We start from the raw sequence: 21,350 nt of genomic DNA, 5'->3' as shown, positions 1-21,350 counted from the left end.
CCAGGGTAAACTTTTTTTGGATAAACTTTTAAACAAAAATTACTTATTCTTATTTGACAAGTTGAGGTAAATTGTTATTATAGGGGAATACTACAGTCTTTGAAATTCAGCTGATTAACAGCATCTAAAGATGTAATGTTATTTTTAAAGGAGTAATTCAGCTTAAAAACCCCAAATCCTTCAAAAAACCCTTTCTCTCTTTCTTTCTTATCTTCTTCTCTTACACATCAGTAAATGAAGTCAATGCTGGGTGTTTACTTCCGTTTCTTTAAGTACTTAGAAAACAACAAAAGATATTTAAACACTATACACGTTGTACCTAAAGGAGGTGGGAGGAAAACGTACATAAATGTGCCCTTTCTTGGGATGCATCACCTCACACACCTTCCCGGAAAAGACAAAAGGGCAAAGAAAAAAAACAGCCATGAGAAAAAAAACATCCACAACAGAAGCCTGCGTTGCTGTGTCACCTTCCACGTAATATGAAAATACCTTTTCCAAAATTTGAAAGCATTTCTTAAGAGCAGTCAGAAGCATATTGTTTTTTTCTTCTTCCTTTTCAAAGCAAAGCAATGTTCCACCCTTGCTGTCTGTCTCTCTTTTTTTCTCCTCTTAAAAAAAAAAAAAAAAAAAAAAAAAAAAAGTTTTGAGAATTTCACTTTTCTATTCACTGCAGTCCTGGCCAAAGTAAAGCCCTCTTTTACATTGACGTCAAGATCTTTACTAAGATTAGGGTTTCATTTCTCTATTGCAGCAATTAGCCAGGGAATGTATAAAAGGCTTCAGGGAAGCAAGCTGGGACTCCAGAGGGGAAAGCACTTTGCACCATAGGCAGATAGCAAGAGAGAGGGAGAGGAGGAAGGCAGGAACAGAGAGGGAGGGGGGAAAGAGAGAAGGAGGGAGGGAGGAAGGAACAGAAAGTTTATGTACATAAACCTTTTTTAAAAAATGTATTGTTGCACCTGGTAGCTAGCTTTCCTGACACAGAAATGAGAGCTCAGTGCTTAAATAGCTGAGAGACAATGGGATAGTGCAGGAAAGTTAACAATTAACAATCTCAGCTTAAATTTTGTAACTGCAGGGAACTGGAAACACAGCTGCCTCTCTCTTCAACAAAATCAGAAGGACTCCTGGTTAAGGGAAGAATTTCTGTTAACTTCTTATTCTATGAGAAACAAGCAACTCCGAGTTGAGTTAGTGTCATGCAGTTAACGCTTTTAACCAGCCTGCTCGTATTTAACCATCTCTGCTCGTTTTAAAGAAAGAGAGAGGGGGGTGCGCAACGAGGCGTTTTAAAATGCTTTTTACTTTACTTTTCTAAATGAGGGCACAGGGCTAAAAAGGGAGCTGAAGTCATCCGGCAGAAGAGAAGCAGCGAGGAAGATGGGGCTGCTAAGTGTGGATTTGCTGATCACGCTTCAGATCTTGCCGGTCTTTTTCTCCAATTGCCTCTTCCTTGCGCTCTATGACTCTGTGATCCTCCTGAAGCACATGGTGCTGTTCCTGAGCCGCTCCAAGGCTGCGCGCGGCGAGTGGCGGAGGATGCTCACCTCGGAGGGGCTGCGCTGCGTCTGGAACAGCTTCCTCCTGGACGCCTACAAGCAGGTGGGTGCCGGGCACCGGCACGGCCCCGGCACGGCCCCGGCGGGTGGGCAAGCGCTGGGGGCCGGCCGTGGCGCCGCCGCGGAAGGGAAAGGAAGGAAGGAAGGAAGGGAAAGGAAGGGGATGAACGTGTGCGCAGCACGGTGTCTCCTCTTTCAAGCTCAGCTGGGTGGGAGAGGGGGGCTAAGGGTTGGGAAGACTGGAGAGCTGCCGGCTCTCTGTGTTGCCCCTCACTCTCTGTGTTGCAGCCACGGCCGAGCCACTTTACAGCCGTGCCTCAGTTTCCCCACCGGGAGGAATAACCATGTTCATAAAGTACTTCAGGCTCTCCGTGTAAGAATAATTACACGATGCTCTCAATGCTCTTAAAGTTGTCGTTTGTTTGCCACCTGAGATCCTCAGAGATTATGCAGCCTGCATCTTGAGACAGAGCTCTAGATACACAGATGTTATCTACGCGACACAGATAGAATTGTTTTAATTAGCGTAAAGGATAAAAATGAACCTTTGTCATTGCACTGGCATTTTCTCTTACTCATATGTTATTTTTTAGATTGGAGGAAGCATCCATCTAGTAGTAAAACTGCATGGAGTGAAACAGTGAGTCTTTTTTTCCTCGTGAAAGCAGTGACAGAGGGATATGTCAGAGATTAAAAATGAACTTGACTAGCTGAGAGACAGCTGCCTGGTGATTTAAGTTAATAATGTTAATAGCAGTTATGCAACATGTACTTTTTTTTTTCTTCCTTTTAAGTTATGTACAAACATTACCCAGGGGTGCTGCTCAGGTCTCAGGAGGTAGTTATAGTTCCCTTTTATAGATTGAAAAGGTGGACCCAAAAAGATGAAATTTCTTTCACAGGCCACCCTGTTAGTAAGTAGAAGAGCTGGATTCAGAGCCCTGTGGCTTCCAAAACAGTGCTTAGTCTGTTAATGTGTTGTCTTATTTAGACCATCTAATTTAACATACCTCATGTGATGTCATGAAGTCATAGGGATCCTATCCAAATGATCACTCTGTGTCTTCTGAAATATTTCTTTTTGTGTCACCTTACCCACCAGCTCCCTTTCACCTCCCCTCAATGGCTTTTGTAGTTTGCAGTTACCTAGAGATGTGAAGAGCTGGTGGTAGTGATTGCTGGCATTGTGATGTGGAATACAAGCTGCTTAGCCTGAAACCAAAGCCACGGAGACATTAATGTTCAGTATAAGACAAATATAAATAACAGTAGTCTTTGCCAAATGGGTCAACCTCTTATTGCCATCCTAGGAATCAGCCAGCTGGCTACCCAAATGAAGTAATGATGAATACTGAAACTCACTATGCTCCTAACCCTTTTAGTTTCTGGTTTTGGTCTCTTCACAGGCATTAAGTAAATTTTTCAGTGACCTCGTTAAATGGGCCAGTGAATGTTATTGTTCCAGTTTTACAGACCAGTCAAGACAGGACAGTTAATGCATGACTTGGTCAAGACTCCAGTGGAAGCTGGTAGCACAGCTCTGAAACAGCCAAATTTGTGCTTCCCAGAATTTTAACCTGTATACAGCCCAGGTTCCAGAGAAGGTATAGAGCCATAGAGAGCCACATATCCATGGATTTTCTTCAATCTTATTTTACTTGGATAATATAAAATGATTTAAAATAAAGAAGGTACATGCCATTCTATACATTCTAAAGTCAAACTTTACATTTCCCTCAGTACTGTTGATATCAGCTGCAGAAGATACAAGTAGGCTGTTTCTGTGTTATTTTTGGTGTTTGCAAAGAAACCCATAACTTGAACTTAGGTGTCTTCCGTATCACCAGTAAATGACCTAGGTTATTCAAGTCAATTAAGCTCTACTGTCCTTAGAATAAATTCTGGGCCTCAATGAACTCAGCAGAAAAATTCATAAAAACATAATCAGATTTTCTCACCTTGTTACAAAAAGGGGATATAATCCATTCCTGCTGGCCTCAAGACAGCAGGATCATAATTGACCAACAATTAGTTGGCTTCTTTTTCCTTTATAGAATTATGGACCATAAGGCTAGAAGATTATTGGAAAACCTTGATAATCACAGAGAGGTAGATAAATGTAGAGATCAAACTATAGAGATTACAAGTAAGCTGAGGAGTAATATTAGCAGAAGGAGGAGAGTCATTACATTGACAGTAGAGGAGAGTCTTCTGCTGATTCTTTAGGGAAGAGAGAAAAAAGTGTTCAGCTGGAAAACTACTGGTAGAATTGAAAAAAAAATAAATATACCCTGTGTTATAGCATAAGAGTTTAAAGAGCATGAGAAAATAGTGAAATGTATTAAATGTTGTCCTACAAAATATCTTTTCCTCAAAAATATCTTTTCCTAAATGGGACCATCCAGTTGTCATATCTTAATCTTAGCCAATTAGTGAAGGCAGGAAATGAAAATACTGTATGGATACTGAATAGCAATACAAAATGCAGTATGTATCATAACTGTGATTGCTTATTACTCCAGTTTTCTGAATAAAGTCAAGTATTAGCAAAGTACTTAGGCAAGTGCTTAAGCTCATTCCATTTAGGAACATTTATGAGCTTTTTCATAAGCTCATAAATGAGCTTCACATTTTTCAGCTAGAATAGCAATATTGAAGATGGTTGAGGTAGACCAAAGTTTAGCAGAAGCTTTGCCGGTTAGCAGAAGATAGGATCCAGACCAGTAACTATTCTTGGTTGTACAATGTTTTGTCACTTACACAGAACTCTTTTTAGTACATTTCACAGCATTTTACATAAAAGTACTTCATGTACTATTTGTATTCACAGGAAAATTTACTGGAAGCCATTCCAGAAAAACTCAATGGGTAAATACTTGGTTCTAGATTAAATGCGAATTTGTTCTAAGAAAGGAGCTCTGTCTTGACAGCACACAGACTGTTCCAGAATTAAGGGAATTTTATTTCAAGACTAGTGTGTACAAGAGATGATCTGGGAATAGCTAAAGTAGAGTATATTTGAAATAAGTTATTCTGATGCAATTTCCCTTCTAGAATACCCAGACTTCAACTTCCTTTTGTTCTGCTTTTTGTTGTTATTAAGTATTGCTGCATATGACTTTTTTGTTAAGGCACTAATTTCATATGCAAGATTACCTAGCAACAGTCGAAGATTTTAATATCCTCAATGGATAAGCAATGCACAGTCTGATGTATTGTATGTACAGTATTTTCTGTATTCTCTTTTATTGGCACATTTTATATTTGTTTTCTCCACGTTCTATTGTTGTACTGGAATCAAAATGACTGGTATCTTGTTTATTTTCTTATGTAAATTTTATCAGAGATTAATATGTTTCTTTTTACTTCCTTAGCTTTGAGTTCAGTATCTGTCACACTCAGTGTTGGTATTGTCTACACTGCACCATATTTGTAATTTAAGGAACATCTTCCTCCTACTCTTTCCCAAGTGGCAAGCATATCTTCAACAAGGGAGTCTTTAGGACCAGATTAATTGTCATAAGAGAGATAAGTAGAGCTAGTAGACAAGCTACAGCAACTTTATATAATTGAAAGAGTGCAACTGTTTTATTTAGATGTTATTTTTCTAATTTACTGCTGTGCTCTGTTTATCTACAGAAACAAGTGGATTGACTCCTGAAGAGCAAATCATGTATGTATATGTGTGTAGGTATTTACACATTCATATGTTTTTGTATGTATACAGTTACACATGTGTGTATCTGTCTATATATATGTACATAAATGTTTGTGTATAAATGCAAAAATACACACACATAGGCATACATAATTTGCTCTTTAAAGAGTCAGTCATTTCTCTGTATTTGTATAAACACATATATGCATAGATTGAATGCATGGACACCACCAATAAGAGATTATAAACAAAAGAGGTTTTGGGGAGGATATTAGTATGCCTTCTGCATGCTCTATATAGGCCCTCTATATGAATGCAGTGAAGCATCACAACATGGGTGTTGAACATGTCACGTATCTTACAGAAATCCAGAGAAAAAGTGAAAAATCTAAAGAGGTTTTGAAGAAGTATTGTATTTCATTTGAAAAGATGTCCCCCTCCCCCAGTAAGCTTCATGCTTCATTTAGTACAGGGACTAATTTCTAGGATTTCAAAGGTGAGAAACTGGTATACTAAGATGCTATTAAAATGGGTACAAAAACGTTTTTCCATAGCAGCACCCAGTGGTAAGGCCTTGTTCTGGGAGCATTTTCAGTGCCAGATATGAGCTTTGTGTTTTGGTAGCACAGTTTCTGCTCCTGACCCCCTGCACAGATCTGTAAGACTACCCTAGAGGAAATCCTCCCTCTTCTCCAACCTAGTGTGTTTCTTTGGGAAATATCTATGCCAGGTATTATTTTCAGTGTCATCTTTCTGATGCAGCCAAATGCTGAGCAGTCCACCTGCAGGCATACAAAGCACATGTGCATATATGTGTGTGTGTAGATATGCGTTACAGTCCTCAGAAAGATGCTGCTATTTCCACAGGGACATGGTAATGGGTGTGTGCATGTAGTTGTACAGCTTTTGGCTGTTTTTGTAATGGGACAGCAGCAAGCTTTGGCATGACAAGCCCAGCAGAGAGGGAAGGTCTGGTGCAGGGTCCCAGCTTCAGAGCCTGGGCCCACTTCTGGTCTCCGCAGCAAGTAGACTGGTCCAGTAAAGCCCAGCGAGATCTTCCTGACGCTGCAGGGACGCACACTCATTTTGCCTTTGGCTACTTCTGCCTGCCTAATAGGCACATTTATACTTAAAAGTAAAAATCAGCACGCAAAGGAGGAAAACTGCCAGCTTTTGAGATGTTAAGTGTGTGCTATGCAACATTGTCACAAAACAGTATATGAAGGTAATAGGATGCTTTACCTGCTCTTTGTTTGTCCAGTATCTCTCTGCTTCTGGTGACATCCTTTAAAGATCAGAGAGAATGCTACATAGTTTCAGGGTTTAGAGCTAGACATTGTGTGGTATTAAATGCTTTCATTGGTTTTACAAAGTTCAGAGTTAGCAGAATTGTTTTCATTGACGTTTTCAAATAAAAACAATCATGAAAGAAATGAAAAAAAGCCCAAAACAAAACCACAATTAAAACCTTTCCTGAAGTGTTTGGAACATAAATTCAACAGGATTTGGGCTTGTCATTGGCATTATTATTAAAACATTGTAATTTTTATTAATATAATTATGTTTGTTACAGCACTGTCTGGGGACCAACCTAGATCAGGAACCCATTGTGCTAGGCAATGTCCTAAACAAGAGCAGCAGACAGTTTTTCCCAAGGAGCTTACAGTTTAAACATTCAAGGCAGACAAAGGGTAGGAAAAATAATATGGTGACTCCAGTTATTGATGGGATCTCAACCTGCCTATTTCATTTTGAGGATTTACATTTCTTCTGCACTATCTCTGTGCAGTCTTCTGTTTTCACCCTTATGTAGGAAAAAAACCCTCTTGAACTGATTGAAAGGACTGCTTGCCTTTTTATGAAACCCTTGTGAACCCCCCCCCCCCCCCTTTGGCTGTAATAGCCACATGAAAATTAGCTAATGTGCACCATCCAGGAAAAGGATTGCACCCAGTCCTTGCAGTCCAGCCCTGCCTGTCCACAAAAAACAGCACTGTGAATCTGCACAGTACTAAAGATGAGGAAAAAGAATAAATAATCCTTCAGACTACTTTCAAGTGTGCCTCAAGTGTCCATTACTCAGGAGCTAGTGATTAATAGAGACTGGTGAAGGCCTCTGGCATCTGTAGGTAGGGTTCATGGAGGCAGCCAGTGTCCCACACATCACGGTGTCCCGAAAGCCACAATGTCATAGGCCATGCTCCCATCTTTAGGGGGTCATGAGCTATAAGAAATGTTTCTACAGGCTCCCTGTAGATCAGAGAAACAAAAATTGTCTTTTTTCTTTATAAAAGTGCAAGGCAAAAGGCTCCTTTATGTTTTCCCTCTGCCTTGCATGGTCATTTGTGGGACTGTCAGTTTTTAAATAAAGAGGGCAACATATGACTAGTTATTTTTATCTGGACTGTGACCTTTTAATTTGTCTCCCACTTCCCTTCCTCAGCTTCACACACCTGATCCTAAATAAAGACTGGACTCTGGAAGAACTCTAGCAAATTCCAATCTCTGCCCTCCAATTCGGGTACTCGAGTTTCTTAAAGCAAGCTGCCACCTCCCCATGATAAATGAAGAGTTCCCATTCCTGTACACTGCTCCTAAGATGAGCGTCCTGTAATTTTTATCCACTGCACAACTCTGGGATGTATAAAAAGAGAAAACAAAAATAATACTATGTACACTTCTGTAGCCAGAGTCTGATTATGATTTGGACGAAACACTGAGAAATATCGGGCTGTTTGGAGGCTATGTTTAGCTGAATGGAATCAAATCAAAGAAAAGCAAGGAATTTGTAAAGGAGCAAAAAGCTCCAGGGACTCAGTTCATAACCAACTGCTGGACTCCAGTCCTGATCACAGCATGTCTGCATTTAAATAGCTAATATCACAGACTGCTAATTGTCTGGCAACACCTATTTTCTTTAGGGAGTTGACACAGCCTGATGGGTCTGCCAAACTGTTTGAAAATCTCTCATGCAGTGAATGAAAGCCATATTCCAGTGCAGAGGATCCCAGGAGGGCTATGCTAAAGCTGATAAAAGCAAAGCAACAAAAAAAGGTAAATGAGGAGGCAATGTTTTGTCCATGGGGCTTTTCCTCATCCTCATGTAGCATGTACAAAGTTAGCAGTATGTGCTATTTCTAGCCTGTAGTTTATGAATAGGGCTTTCTTTCCCACTCCTAAGTCTCCTTCATTTTGCAGTCTGCATGCTAAAACATCAGCAGCCCTGCTCCCTTTTTGCTCTGTGTGCAGACTCAGAGGAGGAGATGCAGTACCAAGGCTGTTAAGCTGACACAGAATTCACTCAAACGATGCAAGTCGGTGCTTTATTGCCAGTCTGGCTCTTGCTCTTGCTGATGGCTGGGCTGGCTCGCATGCGTGGTTGGCCTACCTTGTCTGGTTTCCACCTCAGTCTGCTTCCTGCCCAGAAGGCTGGCAGCAGAACGCCCAAATCTCCACACACACACAAGTACGTGATTATAGAAATGCTGGATTGCGTGTGAGGGAAATTATGCTGGTTTGTTTCTCAGAATATATATTTTGCCTGCCTTTGTGTAAGATTTCAAAAGTGGTTTGGCTGAATGCATGCTTTTTTTGTTTGTGTTGATTTTCTTTTCCAAGAGTTTTTTTTCTTTCAATAAGTAACAACAAAGAAGACAGCCAAGGCCCACAATGCAGATGATCAGCAAGGATGATATTGTCATCCTGTGTCAATCGGTTCCCGAGCCTGGTGAAATAAAGAGTCCCTTTGGGAACGTCAGCGCTTCATCAAGACCAATTAGTGGAGATGCCGCTGCTTATGTTTAAGCATTAACGACTGGGCAGGGCGGCTTTTTGGAGTGCCTGACACTGGCATGGAACAAGGCACCGACCTAATTACTCCTCTGCAAGAGCAGAAAATGCCTTGTGAATGCCCTCTTGGCAAGGACGTCTCATTAATGGGAAAAAAAAATAAATACAAGCACTCCTAGAAACAAAAATTAACATGCTAGGTAACCTGCGGCCATGAGACTTACTTTGTGGCTGTGGGAAATAAAGGGAAACTGCTATAAGGTGACATTGGACATAGTTGTACTTTATTTCTTAAATCCATCCGTTTCTTGGTCAATAAGAAGTATGAGAGAATACAAACTTGCGTCATCGGAGAATAGTGAAATGCATTGCCACCATTGGTATCAATGTTAAAATAGTACTTGAAAGGCATTCTCATGCTGGTGTTCAATGGGAGTGCTTTTGTTAGTCTGTTCTTTCAGGGTTTGCAAACTTGCCTAGGAAAAGAAACATTTGGTAAATCCGAGCAAGGGGTTGGTAATGAGGAGCTTACAATATTTAGCCTCTTTCTGCATATAGATGTTCAAGGAGCAGACTGTGGTTTCTCAATTAAAGATTTTATTGTTGGTTAGAGTATTTTCATGCATAATACTGTTGTTAACTAAAGCCAGAAATGTCAGGGGAACAGCTGCTCAGACTTTTCTTGTCACCTGAGCAACTCCTGTTCATTGCTCTTATTTTTTTAGTCTGTCCTTTTTACCTTTATTTTTCTTCTCTGAATAGTGCCAGCAAATATCAGGAATTCAAAGTCTGTTGCTTAATTGTGATTTATGAGATAAATCACATGTGATTACTTCTTTTCCTTGACTGGTTGAGAACATGCTCCTGAATACTGAGGTCCATTATTCATCCAGTGAGTGGGTGCAGCGCAGATACTTACATGTCAGGCTTTGCCCAAAAGACACATTTTGGGTAACTCAGCTCTGAAAAAACAATCGTTTGGTAGTGCAAGAACAGTTAAGCTTTCTAGGTAAGGGGGGGAATCTAGTGTTTGTGCAAATGTGCAGGTGTTGTGTTTTTTGGGATGTGCCTTTTTTTTGGAAATTACAGATATAAATCTGTGGAGTTGTCTAACTATCTTTAGACTGAATGCAGCCCTTGGGATGATGATATCACCTACAGATGATCGTGACCTCTGTGTTTTTTGCTCATATCTGGACCTTTACCTTACTTCTGCTTTGCTTATCTTACTGCATAGAATGGCAGACAAAAATGAGATGTTCAACAGCTCTGCAGAAGAGTACCTACTACCTGTAAAGGAGTAGGTGGCCTGCAGCAGCACCTCTTAAGTGCTACAAGGTGAATCTCTTGTAATATGGACAAACACTATATCCTGAGTCTCTGAGCTTGCCTCTCTCCAGAGACATAATTTATTCTCAATAACAAGGATACAGCATTTTTCCTCCCTTGAGTTCAATGGAAGGAACACAGTCCCAGCAGGTCCTAACCTCAGCTATTTCAAACCTTGCTTCCTTCCAAAGGTAAACTAGCACAAGGCCTTCCCTCCCTCCCTCCCTCCCTCTCTCCCTTTTCTCTCTCCCTTTGTCCCTTTCTCTAATTTTTTTAACTGTTACCAGGGCTCTAGCAGATAACACATGCTTCAGATGCAGGTTTACAGGGGCCATGTAGGTCTGTGCTTTCCCGGGGCAGCACTTGCTCCCCTTGCCTGTCATTACAGCTGCCTTGCTTTCAGTGGTGCCATCACTGTGTGCTCAGCCTGGAGAGATTCATGGGTCTCTGTTGGTCTTTCTTTCTGTGGTTCTCTCTCTTGCTGTTCTCTGAGTGAATGGCACCACCTTTTGTCTCATTGTGCCCTACAGAAAATAGCTGAAATGATGTTAAATATCCTGTGCCAACATGCTGTGAGACCTTCTCATGCAACTCTGAAATCTAGCATTTTTAAGGAGAGGGTCTTACAAAATCTACTTTAGTTAGATTCCATTTCTATGTGTATTCTGATGAAATAATGCTGAGTGATGATAACTATAGATTTGTTCAGGGCAGTCAGGTTTCTGGGGGGAAATGGAAGATCCAACATATACAATATACTTGTCTCTGGAAATGTGTGCAGCAGCAATCGCATCAATTAACTATACAGCTGTTAATATATCTTCTTACTGTATCTGACTAATCAGAATACCCTAGCATGAAATGTAGATTAAAAATTAACCCCCAAATCAGTAATTTAGTCACTTTTTACACAGTTCTAATCCATTGTTCACTTCTATTGACTTCATTTGGAGAGTAGCTTGAGAAAGAAATGGATGGAATATGAAGGAATTCAGAATTTGGTCCTGTATGTGTCCATCAAAGAAACACTTCTGAACATAATCAAATAGACAGGAGAAAGAGAGAGAGAAAGAGTTTGAGAAATATAAAAAGATAATTGCATAGTTGCACTAGGGCTTGATGTTAAAGGCAGATTCATAGGAATTGCTGTGGCAGAGGTCATTAAAACTAATTGTCTTATGTAGTAATATTTTGTGGTTCTATAGCAGTTATCAGCTAAGGATCTTGGAGCCCTCTGCAGGCTCCACCATATTCTGGCAGTCCCCTCTGTGAGATGTATATATTCTGCCTTCTTTCTGTAGGAAGGAAAATTGAAACAGTCAAGCAAAATGACTTTTCCACAATTGCCTGTTGGATCTGAGTTAGATCTGGGGGTTAGATCTGAGAACAGTTAACTTTCATTTCATCATACTTCAGCTATCATGTAAAGTTTCTCCTTTTCTTGCTGCTTTTGTCTCAATCTTATAGAGAAGTATTCGAATAAAAGAAAATGTGTCACTCTAGTAAAATACAGCAAAGTTGTTGGAAAACGCTTTGAGGAGCACAGTCATCAGTGGTTCACAGAATGATGTGCTGAGTGGATGTCTGCAGAGATCTCTCTTGTGTTTGGTACTTTAGTATTTTCATCACTGGACTGCAGGATGGAAAAGAATATACACATGGAATCAGCAAACCTCTCAAAATTGAGAGGTACTGAATGTGTTGTGAAGGTCAGGCATACAATGCAGAATGATTTTGAAGAATTGGAAAAATGGCTTGGAAATGGGAGATGCTGCTCAATGGGGCCAAGTGCAAAGTGGCAGATTCAGGTTGGACTGGTGAAGTACACAAACCCATGATGGGGAGCAACTGCTCACTAGCTAACTCCTAGTCAACTCCTACTCCTAGCCTATAGTTTACCAAAACAGTTATGATGCTTTTGGGAAAAAGCAAACATCTGGAATGCATAAGCAGGTGTAGCTTATGAGATATAGGAAGTAACTGACAGGGGAAAAAAAAAAAAAAAAAAGAGAGAGAGAGAGAGAGAGAAGAAATGGTAGGTAGTCTTCCTGAAAGCAAATTACAGTCTGCAAATACATAAGGCTAACGGGGCTACATGTGTGGTGGACAAGACAAGACAGGTTTTGGAACCACTTTTGTAACGCTAATGCAGTAGTATACCTGTCAGGAAGTCCATGTTTCCCTGCTCTGTGAGTGGGGATGGACTGGATTAACTTTTTGAGGCTACTGTTATTGATGATTTGATCTATCTAGAATCACTATGCTAGTGTCCATGTGGGCAGCTTGTATTTGAACAGGTAACTATTGATTTGAATACAGTAATCATAAAGGATACTGGACAAGCAAGTCGCACTAACTTGCTATTTTTTCATTTGTTCTGCTGTCAGGTCAAATTGGGAGGAGAAGCCCCAAACTCCAGTGTAATCCACATAGCCAAGGGCAGCGATGGCAGCAGTAGCAGCTGGAAGAGTGTTGGTGGCAAGTGTGGAACCAAATGCCACCTTCTGGATTTTGCTAACTCCGAGCGGCCACTGGTGGTCAACTTTGGTTCAGCTACCTGACCACCATTCACAAGCCAGCTGTCGGCCTTCAGCAAGCTGGTGGAAGAATTCTCTGGTGTGGCTGACTTTCTGTTGGTCTACATTGATGAGGCTCATCCGTCAGATGGCTGGGCTGCTCCTGGAATCTCTCCCTCTTCGTTTGAAGTTAAGAAACACAGAAACCAGGAAGATCGATGCGCAGCTGCTCACCAACTCCTAGAACGCTTCTCCTTGCCACCTCAGTGCCAGGTGGTGGCTGACTGCATGGACAACAATGCCAATGTGGCCTATGGGGTTTCATTTGAGCGAGTATGCATAGTGCAGAGACAAAAAATCGCCTATCTAGGAGGCAAAGGCCCCTTTTTCTACAACCTGCAGGAGGTTCGGCTTTGGCTGGAACAAAACTTCAGCAAAAGATGAAATCCATTTCTGACAGAAGATATGTCAACAGAGGCGTCCCTTTAAGGTGATGTAAAAGGGAAAAAAAAAGAAAAACACAAATGAAAACATGCTGGTTTGAATAAGGCCTTTCAGATGATTGCAGGAGAACACATTTGATAAAAAGGTCAAATGAACATTAACTAGGAAAAGAAAACTAAAAAAAATAAAGAACTAACTCCACAGAAACATTATTGTATGAAAATAATCCCACTCCTGCGCTCCCTATGGGACAGAAAAGGTGAAGAGGCTCCTGCGTAAAGGTGCTGCAGTTGAGCAAGAAGAGTGGTGAGATAAGAGCTGTCTCCCAGAGGAACCCATCTCATGAAGTGTTGGCCCTAGGATGAGCTAGAAGCTCTGCTGCCTAGAAGACAATCTGCGGAAAGGCAATACCATGCATTTCATCAGAAACAATTCTTTACCCTCCTGTGCCCAATGCAAGCAACTTTGGAGGAGCCAGGAGCTTGCAATTACTTTGCATAGAAATGCAGTCAAGTGTGGCAATCCTCCTCTCCTGGTAGAGATTTTCTTGTTCAGAGACTACAGGAACCACCATGCAATGCATCATGCATGCAGAAGGCTGCTCAGATCAAGATGAAACATTGTATGCTGGTATTTGTACTCTCTATCGACACCTCTGCACAGCATATTAACTATGTAATTCCATCTACATGTTTGCATCCAGTAGGTAGGCCTGTGCCTGCTGAGAAAAATGTTAAAATCTTTGAAGTCGTACCAAAAGAGAAAGATGATCAAATAAACATTACGATCCACTTCAAAAACTGAAAAACTTGGACTATTTGTAACAACACAGCGAGAACCATCTCGAAGTGGTATCATGAGACAAAACTCACCTGATGCCATCTCTCGGTTCTTACAGCAGCATGCGTTTATCAATATTCTCTGGTTTTCCTCCCCCTTTCCCACCCCCCCCCCTTGATCTCTTTCTGTCTAGCAATAGGCTTAAAGGTAATTTCATTTTTAGCTTTTAAAAAGTAACTTATTTCTCTTTCTTTGTTTTTATTTTTTTTATTTGAGTTAACGACCATACTGATGTATTTTGGCGATAGGGAAACTTATACACAACATACTTTACCTCATTGAAATGGAAACCTGTCCTGTTATTTACTTTGTCAAATGTAGTCATGCTGATTTTTGCTGTCTTAGATTACCCACAAACAGTTTATAGATTCAGCTAGATTAGTTTAGCTGAAACTTAAGTGATTTGCAGCCTCAGAATTTATGAGTTGCACTTCTGCTATCAGATGAGATGATGGTTTGTGTTTCATTCCTGTTCTCAACAGCCTTCTCAGAGAAACAGGGAGAACAAATAGTGTGAATCAACATGAAAAAGTATAAAAGATGACAGAATTTTCATAAGAACGGGTTTGAGGAATAATTTAAATTATCTTTAAAGAGATGCTGTCAATTCAGAGTAGATATTAAATTTAGATATTTTTAAAACAAAAATGATTTAATCAGGGCATGTTTACAATGAGCTAACCTGGTAGAGCTGAGAAGTGAAAACTCATAAGAGGAGATGGACTATCCAAGTTTTTTTCTCGACTTTGGCAGAAACAAGAAACAGATAAATGGGGTAAGTGGCAAAAATCAAATTAGCTCCTTTACTTTCTCATCCTGCCAGTCATCAAGAAAATTACATATTAGTACTAACACAGGAAAGAACAGAAAATGCATACATAAGTATTTTAATTTTCAAGATGTCCCCTTAATTTTTTTTCTTGGCTCTTGGTCAAGTTAACCAATATACAAGATATTTGGAAATGTATTTTCAAGCACAGACCTAAAATAATGACAGTAACATGAGTGATTTCTATCATATTCAGGTTCGTACTTCCCTTTCTTCTCATATTTTCCTCTGCACACTGTTAAGCATACACAAGTGCGCTTATGTCTGGTAAAGCCTGCCAGAAGAGGGGTGTAAAGAATGGCCTTCAGGCTTTCTGTTGATCCCTGTTTCTCAGAAATTGTGTGTGCGCTTATGTATGTATACATATATATGAATATTGTATACAAACACATGTGCATACATATGCATACACACGTAAGTGGTGTCTAAGGCCAATAATAATCACCATTCTGTCCTTCCATTCATTAATTGTACTATAACTCATTGCTCAGTATGAAAGTTTGCTATACTTTTTTATGACTAACTGGGATATATAACCGAAAATTTTAAACATAATATTGTAAAACCAGTAACATAGCCAAATTGTGAAGTTTATTTAATCCTGTGTCCTGCCTCTGACTGTATCAGATTCTTCAGGGGAAGGTGCAATAATTTCTTCTGGATTTTCATTTGTTTCCGCTCTTCCTATTTCTGTCTTGTCTAATGTGATCACTGATGTTTCATCCCTACGAGATGCTGATCCAGAACTGTGAGACATAAATATTTCTTGAGGTGATGAATTCTAAAAGAAGAATCTAAAAAATGTTTAAAAAAAAAGAAAAACAGAAAAACATTTTTTTTTCAGATTTGAATTGGCTGCTCAGATGGCATTCTCATCTCTTGCTCTTGTACGCTAAAGCAGTACAAGCAGGAATGATCCCAGTTTTTCTTCTGTATATCAGTGCTGATATATTCTACATAGAAATTTACATAGCTCTTACTGTTTCTTAAGCCAAAACAATAATTCACATTCCTATACAGGTCCATATTCTGTGCCTGTCTCTGAATCTGTTCTGTTTTATACACTCTCCTTTTACTCAGGTGAGTAAAGCCGTGGACATTAGTCCAACTGAAAATATGCATTGGTGTACCCAGGACAGCATCTTTTCCTTATTATATTCTATTCTTAAGTCATCTGAAACTTCATAAATCCATAGCAACTCCATATCCATTGTGAAGCTTAAACTACTATGCCTTCTTTCTCTTTCTCCATCATACAGATGAAGTCTCAACTGTTTTATTTGGGATTTCCCAAATGCTAGCAAAAAGGTTAGCACAGCTGTTGAAACATACCTTTAGCTCCGAGGAGGGAATCTGAGTTAGTAATTCATTTAGTTAATACCCCTTTGTATATCTAAAGTCACAGTTACTTTTCAAGTCCATTTTCTCCCTCCTTTTGGATTTCCATTATTTTGTCTTAGTGCAGTACCTTGTTATTCATAGATGCCTGTTCATCACACAATATGAAGGAATTATAAATCTGGCTGCTCTAAATGGGAAATCCACAAGGATTTTCCACAAGAAAAAATACACAATAACTTAATTTCTTTCTTGGCAGAATGAATGCCTTACGCTGCCCAAAACTTAAAGATGGTTCAGCCTGACTGACCATCAAGACAGAAATAAGTTTTGTAAATTTTTAAATTTCTCTAGAAAATTTGCAGTCAGAAAGCAGGGTAAATGTTTTGAAAAAGAAATAGGCTTAAAGCAAAAAATACCTTCTGTAAGTGAATGACATACATACAAGCTCTTCAATTTTTGTTGACAAAATTAGAACTTTTTAGAGGCAAGGTTTTAAATTAAACTTCATACGTTGTCTGTAGTTAATGTAAGAAGTGGAAGTATGTCAGATACCTGAAATTATCATATAACTCTGGGTTGTTTTGGGTCCAGGTAGAAATTTTGCTATCTTGCTAGCATTATGTTTCACAGTTGATCTAATCTGCTATGAGGCTATATTTGCTTTTGTCTCTTACTTTCACTGTTGGAGGGCACTAAACCATATTACTTGAGGTGCTTCAGTGTGACATACATATCGAGCAACAGCTCAAAAAATAGGTGCCTGAAAGTGTTCTGGAAGGCTTGTGTACATAATACAACTCCAGTACTGTGCCTCAGCATTAATATGGGAAGCTTCCAGTACTTTCTCATTCTGAGCAAGGTAAATAGCTATTTTGGGCTATCATTCTACATTGTTCTGTGCTTAGCATCATTATTTAGCACTGTATAAAATGAATGTAAAACATTTTGTACAGATGAAAACGATAGCATTTTGCTGTTGCTTATGTAGACAATGACATAAATTTAAGGCAGCAGGAAAACATGCCCTATCCTTTAAAAAGAAGGAAATGTATTCCAAGATATATTGTTGAACAACTGTCTGAACACTTTGTAAATGCAGCCATTTTTATGAAGGTGATCTTGGTGGGAAAACTCACAGAGCTTCTCAAAAATGTATCAAGTGGTTCATTCAGGTATGCATGGGGATGGAGGTTATGTTTCTGTATGTGTGTAAGTGGCTTTTCTGTGGTCTGGAGTGTAGGTTTAAAGGTTTTTAAGACTTTCATTCAGTACTATAACCAAAGCAATAAGAGGTATCAGGTAGGGAATATTGGCCAGTTTTGTTCAACTCTACACCATGTCAGTATTGGATACGTATTTGGTGAGGTAGGGACCCAGTTTGGAGGCTTCAAAAAAGAGGGATGGGGTGAGACATGAATGCTTGTGTGTTTATGAAGAGCGCTAACAAAAGAGTAATTAACTCAGTTGGTGTTCAGATGCCATCACACTGGCATTCCTCTGTGCACCTTAGTGTTTCTCTATTTGGAAAGGGGTTCTCTTTGGAGCTGTTAATATGTTTGTTGGGGTGTAGATGCCTGTGTGTACTGATTACATGTGTGTCATTGTTTAAATGTCAAAATACACTTTGTAGGAGTGTCAGCAAAATTTTGTTACAATATGGTGCTCCATGAAATGTGCTTTTTAGATTTTTTTTTTCCTTCTATTACAATAAAATATAAAGTAAAATATATCTCTTCCGTGCCTTTTTATTCTAACATTGGTTATTAATGTGCAATGGAATCGTGACAATAGACCAGGAAAACTTAATAGCATAGCCTATGCCACCCTGATTTGATCATAAGCAATACAAGCAAACCCCTTTATAAATGTTAAGACTTATGTTTTCCTTATTTAGAATCTGACTGCTGCTCAACTTTTAAGAAAGAAAAGGGAGAGAAACTGAGCTAATAGGACAGCAGTTGAGTCTGCACCGAATAAAGGTTTCCAAAAAAAAAGTATACGCTTGAAGAAAACATAGTACATCATACATAGCACACAAAACCTCGAAAATTGCTTGTGAATGCAACCGTTATACATGCAGCTCCCATTTCAATGAACATATAAAAATAAACAAAAAACAAAAATTAATAGCAAACATTATTTAAATATATTAAAATTAAAAGCACAGCTGAATAGCTGTTACAGGTAAGAAAAATTCAAAAGCAACTTCTGAAACAAGCTCACTTTTTGATTTAGTTTTATTTAAAATTTTTTTCCTCTTTGTCATCCTGTGTTCCTGTGAGTTTTAAAGGACCATATTATCTGAAAACTACTTCTGAATATAGGTAAGAAAGGAAAAAACAAATCACCAAATGGAAAGCCATCAAAGAAGTTACATGTCCGTGTTCTAAGCAGAAATGTTCATTACAGTATGGTGGACATGCCTTTGGAACAACCAAACAAATAACACTCCTTAGATTCGATCTCCAGTTCAGGTTGCGAAAATGACCATCAAAAGTACTTCAAGGAGAATTTTGATTTGTGTGAATATACCTTTAATCTGGCCAGATTATGACCTTTATATTAATTATTGCTATAAGGAATTAACTCAACCTGGAAGTATAAAGACACCATTCAGGGTTTGCTTCTTATTTGACATCTCTGTAGTCAGGTAAGGAGAGATGTGATGAAATAACAGTTTAATTAGAACAGTAAGATTATTAATATATAACTTGTTACCAAAAATTAGAATCTGGCATAAAATTGTACTCCCCCAAAACTGTAAGAATATATATATATATACTGACTTGGATGGTGCCCGTGGTAGAAGGAAAAAAAAAGGGGGGGGAGGGTATTAATAGAGCATTATAGAGCAGTATCTCAATGGGGTTGATTACTGCTTGAGATCTTACTTTCAAGATCTCTTGAGATCTCTTTCAAGAAGGGAATTCCTGAGGCATACTGAACCTGTCCCAAACATCAGTTTCAAACAAAGGGCCTAAATGTTGTTTAAAGACTTTGATCACAGATAAATATCAAATTCAGCAAAAGTAGTCTGATTAATTGACTCACGTTATTCCAGTGTGATTCTAATGTTCATGTTAATGAATCCACTGGCTTAAATGTGCCTGGAAGAGCTAAAGTGTGACATTCTGGAAACACCTTGACTAAGCATCCTGTTCAATTCATCATGGCCTTAAAAATTTGCAAGCCTCACTCTGTCACTTGAGAGGGAACATTCATTCTAGGTCATATATATCAAACGTACGAATACTTTAAGCATTTTATTTCCTGCTAGGATGTTGCCTAGTATATAGAATTAAAGAAGAGTTAGCAAGCAGGAAAAAACAAACAAACAAACAACCACCTTCTTTTTAAATCAGTATTTCTTGTATCTTCATATATAGAGTCTTTGTTTTAACTTAAAAAAAAAAAAACCTCAGCAATTGATGATTTAGCAATTGTTTAAGTGTCCAGGTAATAGAAGGGGAAGTATTCTCCAAAGCATTATCTTCTTTAGGAACTAATCAGCCTTTGATGTCCTTTAATGCAATTCCTTTTTCCTTATATCCTTCCTGCACCTGACTTCCTGCCTCTTGTTCATCTTACCCTGTTGTACTCTTGGTGATGATTTCCCATCACAGCCTTAGGTTTTGTGGAGTCAAGGCTACAGGTTAGCAGAGGACTTCACTTCAAGTATGAGTACTTTCAAAAAGCTGGTAGATGTCAGAAGGTCAGGTTAGGTATGGGAGGACACAGCATTTTGTTCTGTTAACTTTGGTAACCTCAGTGTATCACTGATTATCTGCACACAGGTTTGTTCTCACAGATTGTTTTCCACATGGCAGCCTAAAGAGATAAACACTGTGTTTCTGGGCAGGCAATAACAGCACAAACATGTATTTAGCTTCCTGCAGACTGGATGGGAGTGAACATACAGATTTTAATCTAGCCCTGGCTACCAGAGCTCCTCTCTCCCCATGTCTGTCAGCAGTTAGTAAAAGCTTGTAAAGCCAACATTCCAGCCTTGCACAGGGTGAAGGTCTGAGCACTGGGAGTGCCATACATTAGAGACCCGGCCAGATGTCTTATGAGGCAAATCTTTCTGAGGTTTGCTCAGAGACTCTCAGGAAATTAGATCAGTCCCTCCAAACCAGAAACTGGTGGACTGTGCTTGTAAATGTAAAGCACTTGCTTCATGAGAAGAGACAGTCTTGTAGCTGCTGTCACTAGGGAAGGAACAGCAGATTTGTACCAGCTGCAGATGTTCTCTCTAGTGAGCCTTGCAGATCTTTACAGACTGACTGAATGGCACTGTGTGGGGCTCAGCAGTTCACAGTACTAAAACTGTCCACAGCAATTCACCTAAATACTGAACACATCTGATGGAAAACAGCGCCACTTTGCCACGAGTGCTTCCAGAGCATCTAAAAGTACTTGTGCATCTAAAAGTACTTGAAAAGCCAGAAGTACAGCTCCACCATAGAATAGTTTGAAAACAGCAGGGCTGGATGCAAAAATCATAACTGGTATCTCAGGACATTTGTCTTGCCTGTCACCAACACCTGTATAGCTCAGTATAATGATGCTTCTCTGTTGTACAATACCATGGCAAACTGTCCAGCATCACACCTAGTTCCTTTTGTGCAGATTGCAATGACCCCTTTATTCATACTGCACAACACTGGTGCTGAGCTGATTGGAAGTTCAACTATCCTGTTTGTTACTGGGACAGATATCTATGAAACAGTAGTTGAACAAGTTTTCCCAGTGCTTCTTTCAGCAGTAGAAGTATGACAATAGTTGAGTCTGGGAGAAAAAGTTCAACAGACCTTTTCTGTTCCAGTGGGACTAGCTTTCTGTTGTTTGTTGTAAGAGTTTTCCATTTTACATTTAGATATTTACAAAAATCTCCAGGAGACCTCCATTTCCATTTACTTGTACCTTCTACGGACCTTAGAGTATCTGAAACAGAATTGTACGTGGCACAAATAATTTTCTTCAGGTTTAGTTTTTTTTTTTTTTTTTTTTTTTTTTTTTTTTTTTTAGTGACAAAACCAGGA

The 21,350-nt window shown here is 39.3% G+C and overlaps 1 protein-coding gene across 2 annotated transcripts; it reads left to right on the top strand.

Moving 5' to 3' along the window:
• The first annotated feature begins 884 nt into the window (after nucleotides 1–884).
• On the top strand, nucleotides 885–18,037 carry DIO2 (iodothyronine deiodinase 2). 2 transcript variants are annotated; one of them, XM_035328661.1, is made up of 2 exons: nucleotides 885–1,605; nucleotides 12,726–13,298. In XM_035328661.1, the coding sequence occupies exons 1-2, from the start codon at nucleotides 1,384–1,386 to the stop codon at nucleotides 13,296–13,298; spliced, it is 795 nt and encodes a 264-aa protein (XP_035184552.1). In that variant the 5' UTR covers nucleotides 885–1,383. The 2 variants fall into 2 exon arrangements, with proteins under 2 accessions (XP_035184552.1, XP_035184551.1); XM_035328660.1 differs by having other exon boundaries at nucleotides 886–1,605; nucleotides 12,726–18,037.
• The last annotated feature ends 3,313 nt before the right edge of the window (nucleotides 18,038–21,350 follow it).

The sequence above is a fragment of the Oxyura jamaicensis genome, chromosome 5, assembly GCF_011077185.1.
Source record: "Oxyura jamaicensis isolate SHBP4307 breed ruddy duck chromosome 5, BPBGC_Ojam_1.0, whole genome shotgun sequence".
NCBI lineage: Eukaryota > Metazoa > Chordata > Aves > Anseriformes > Anatidae > Oxyura > Oxyura jamaicensis.
This window is presented reverse-complemented; position numbering and strand designations above follow the sequence as displayed.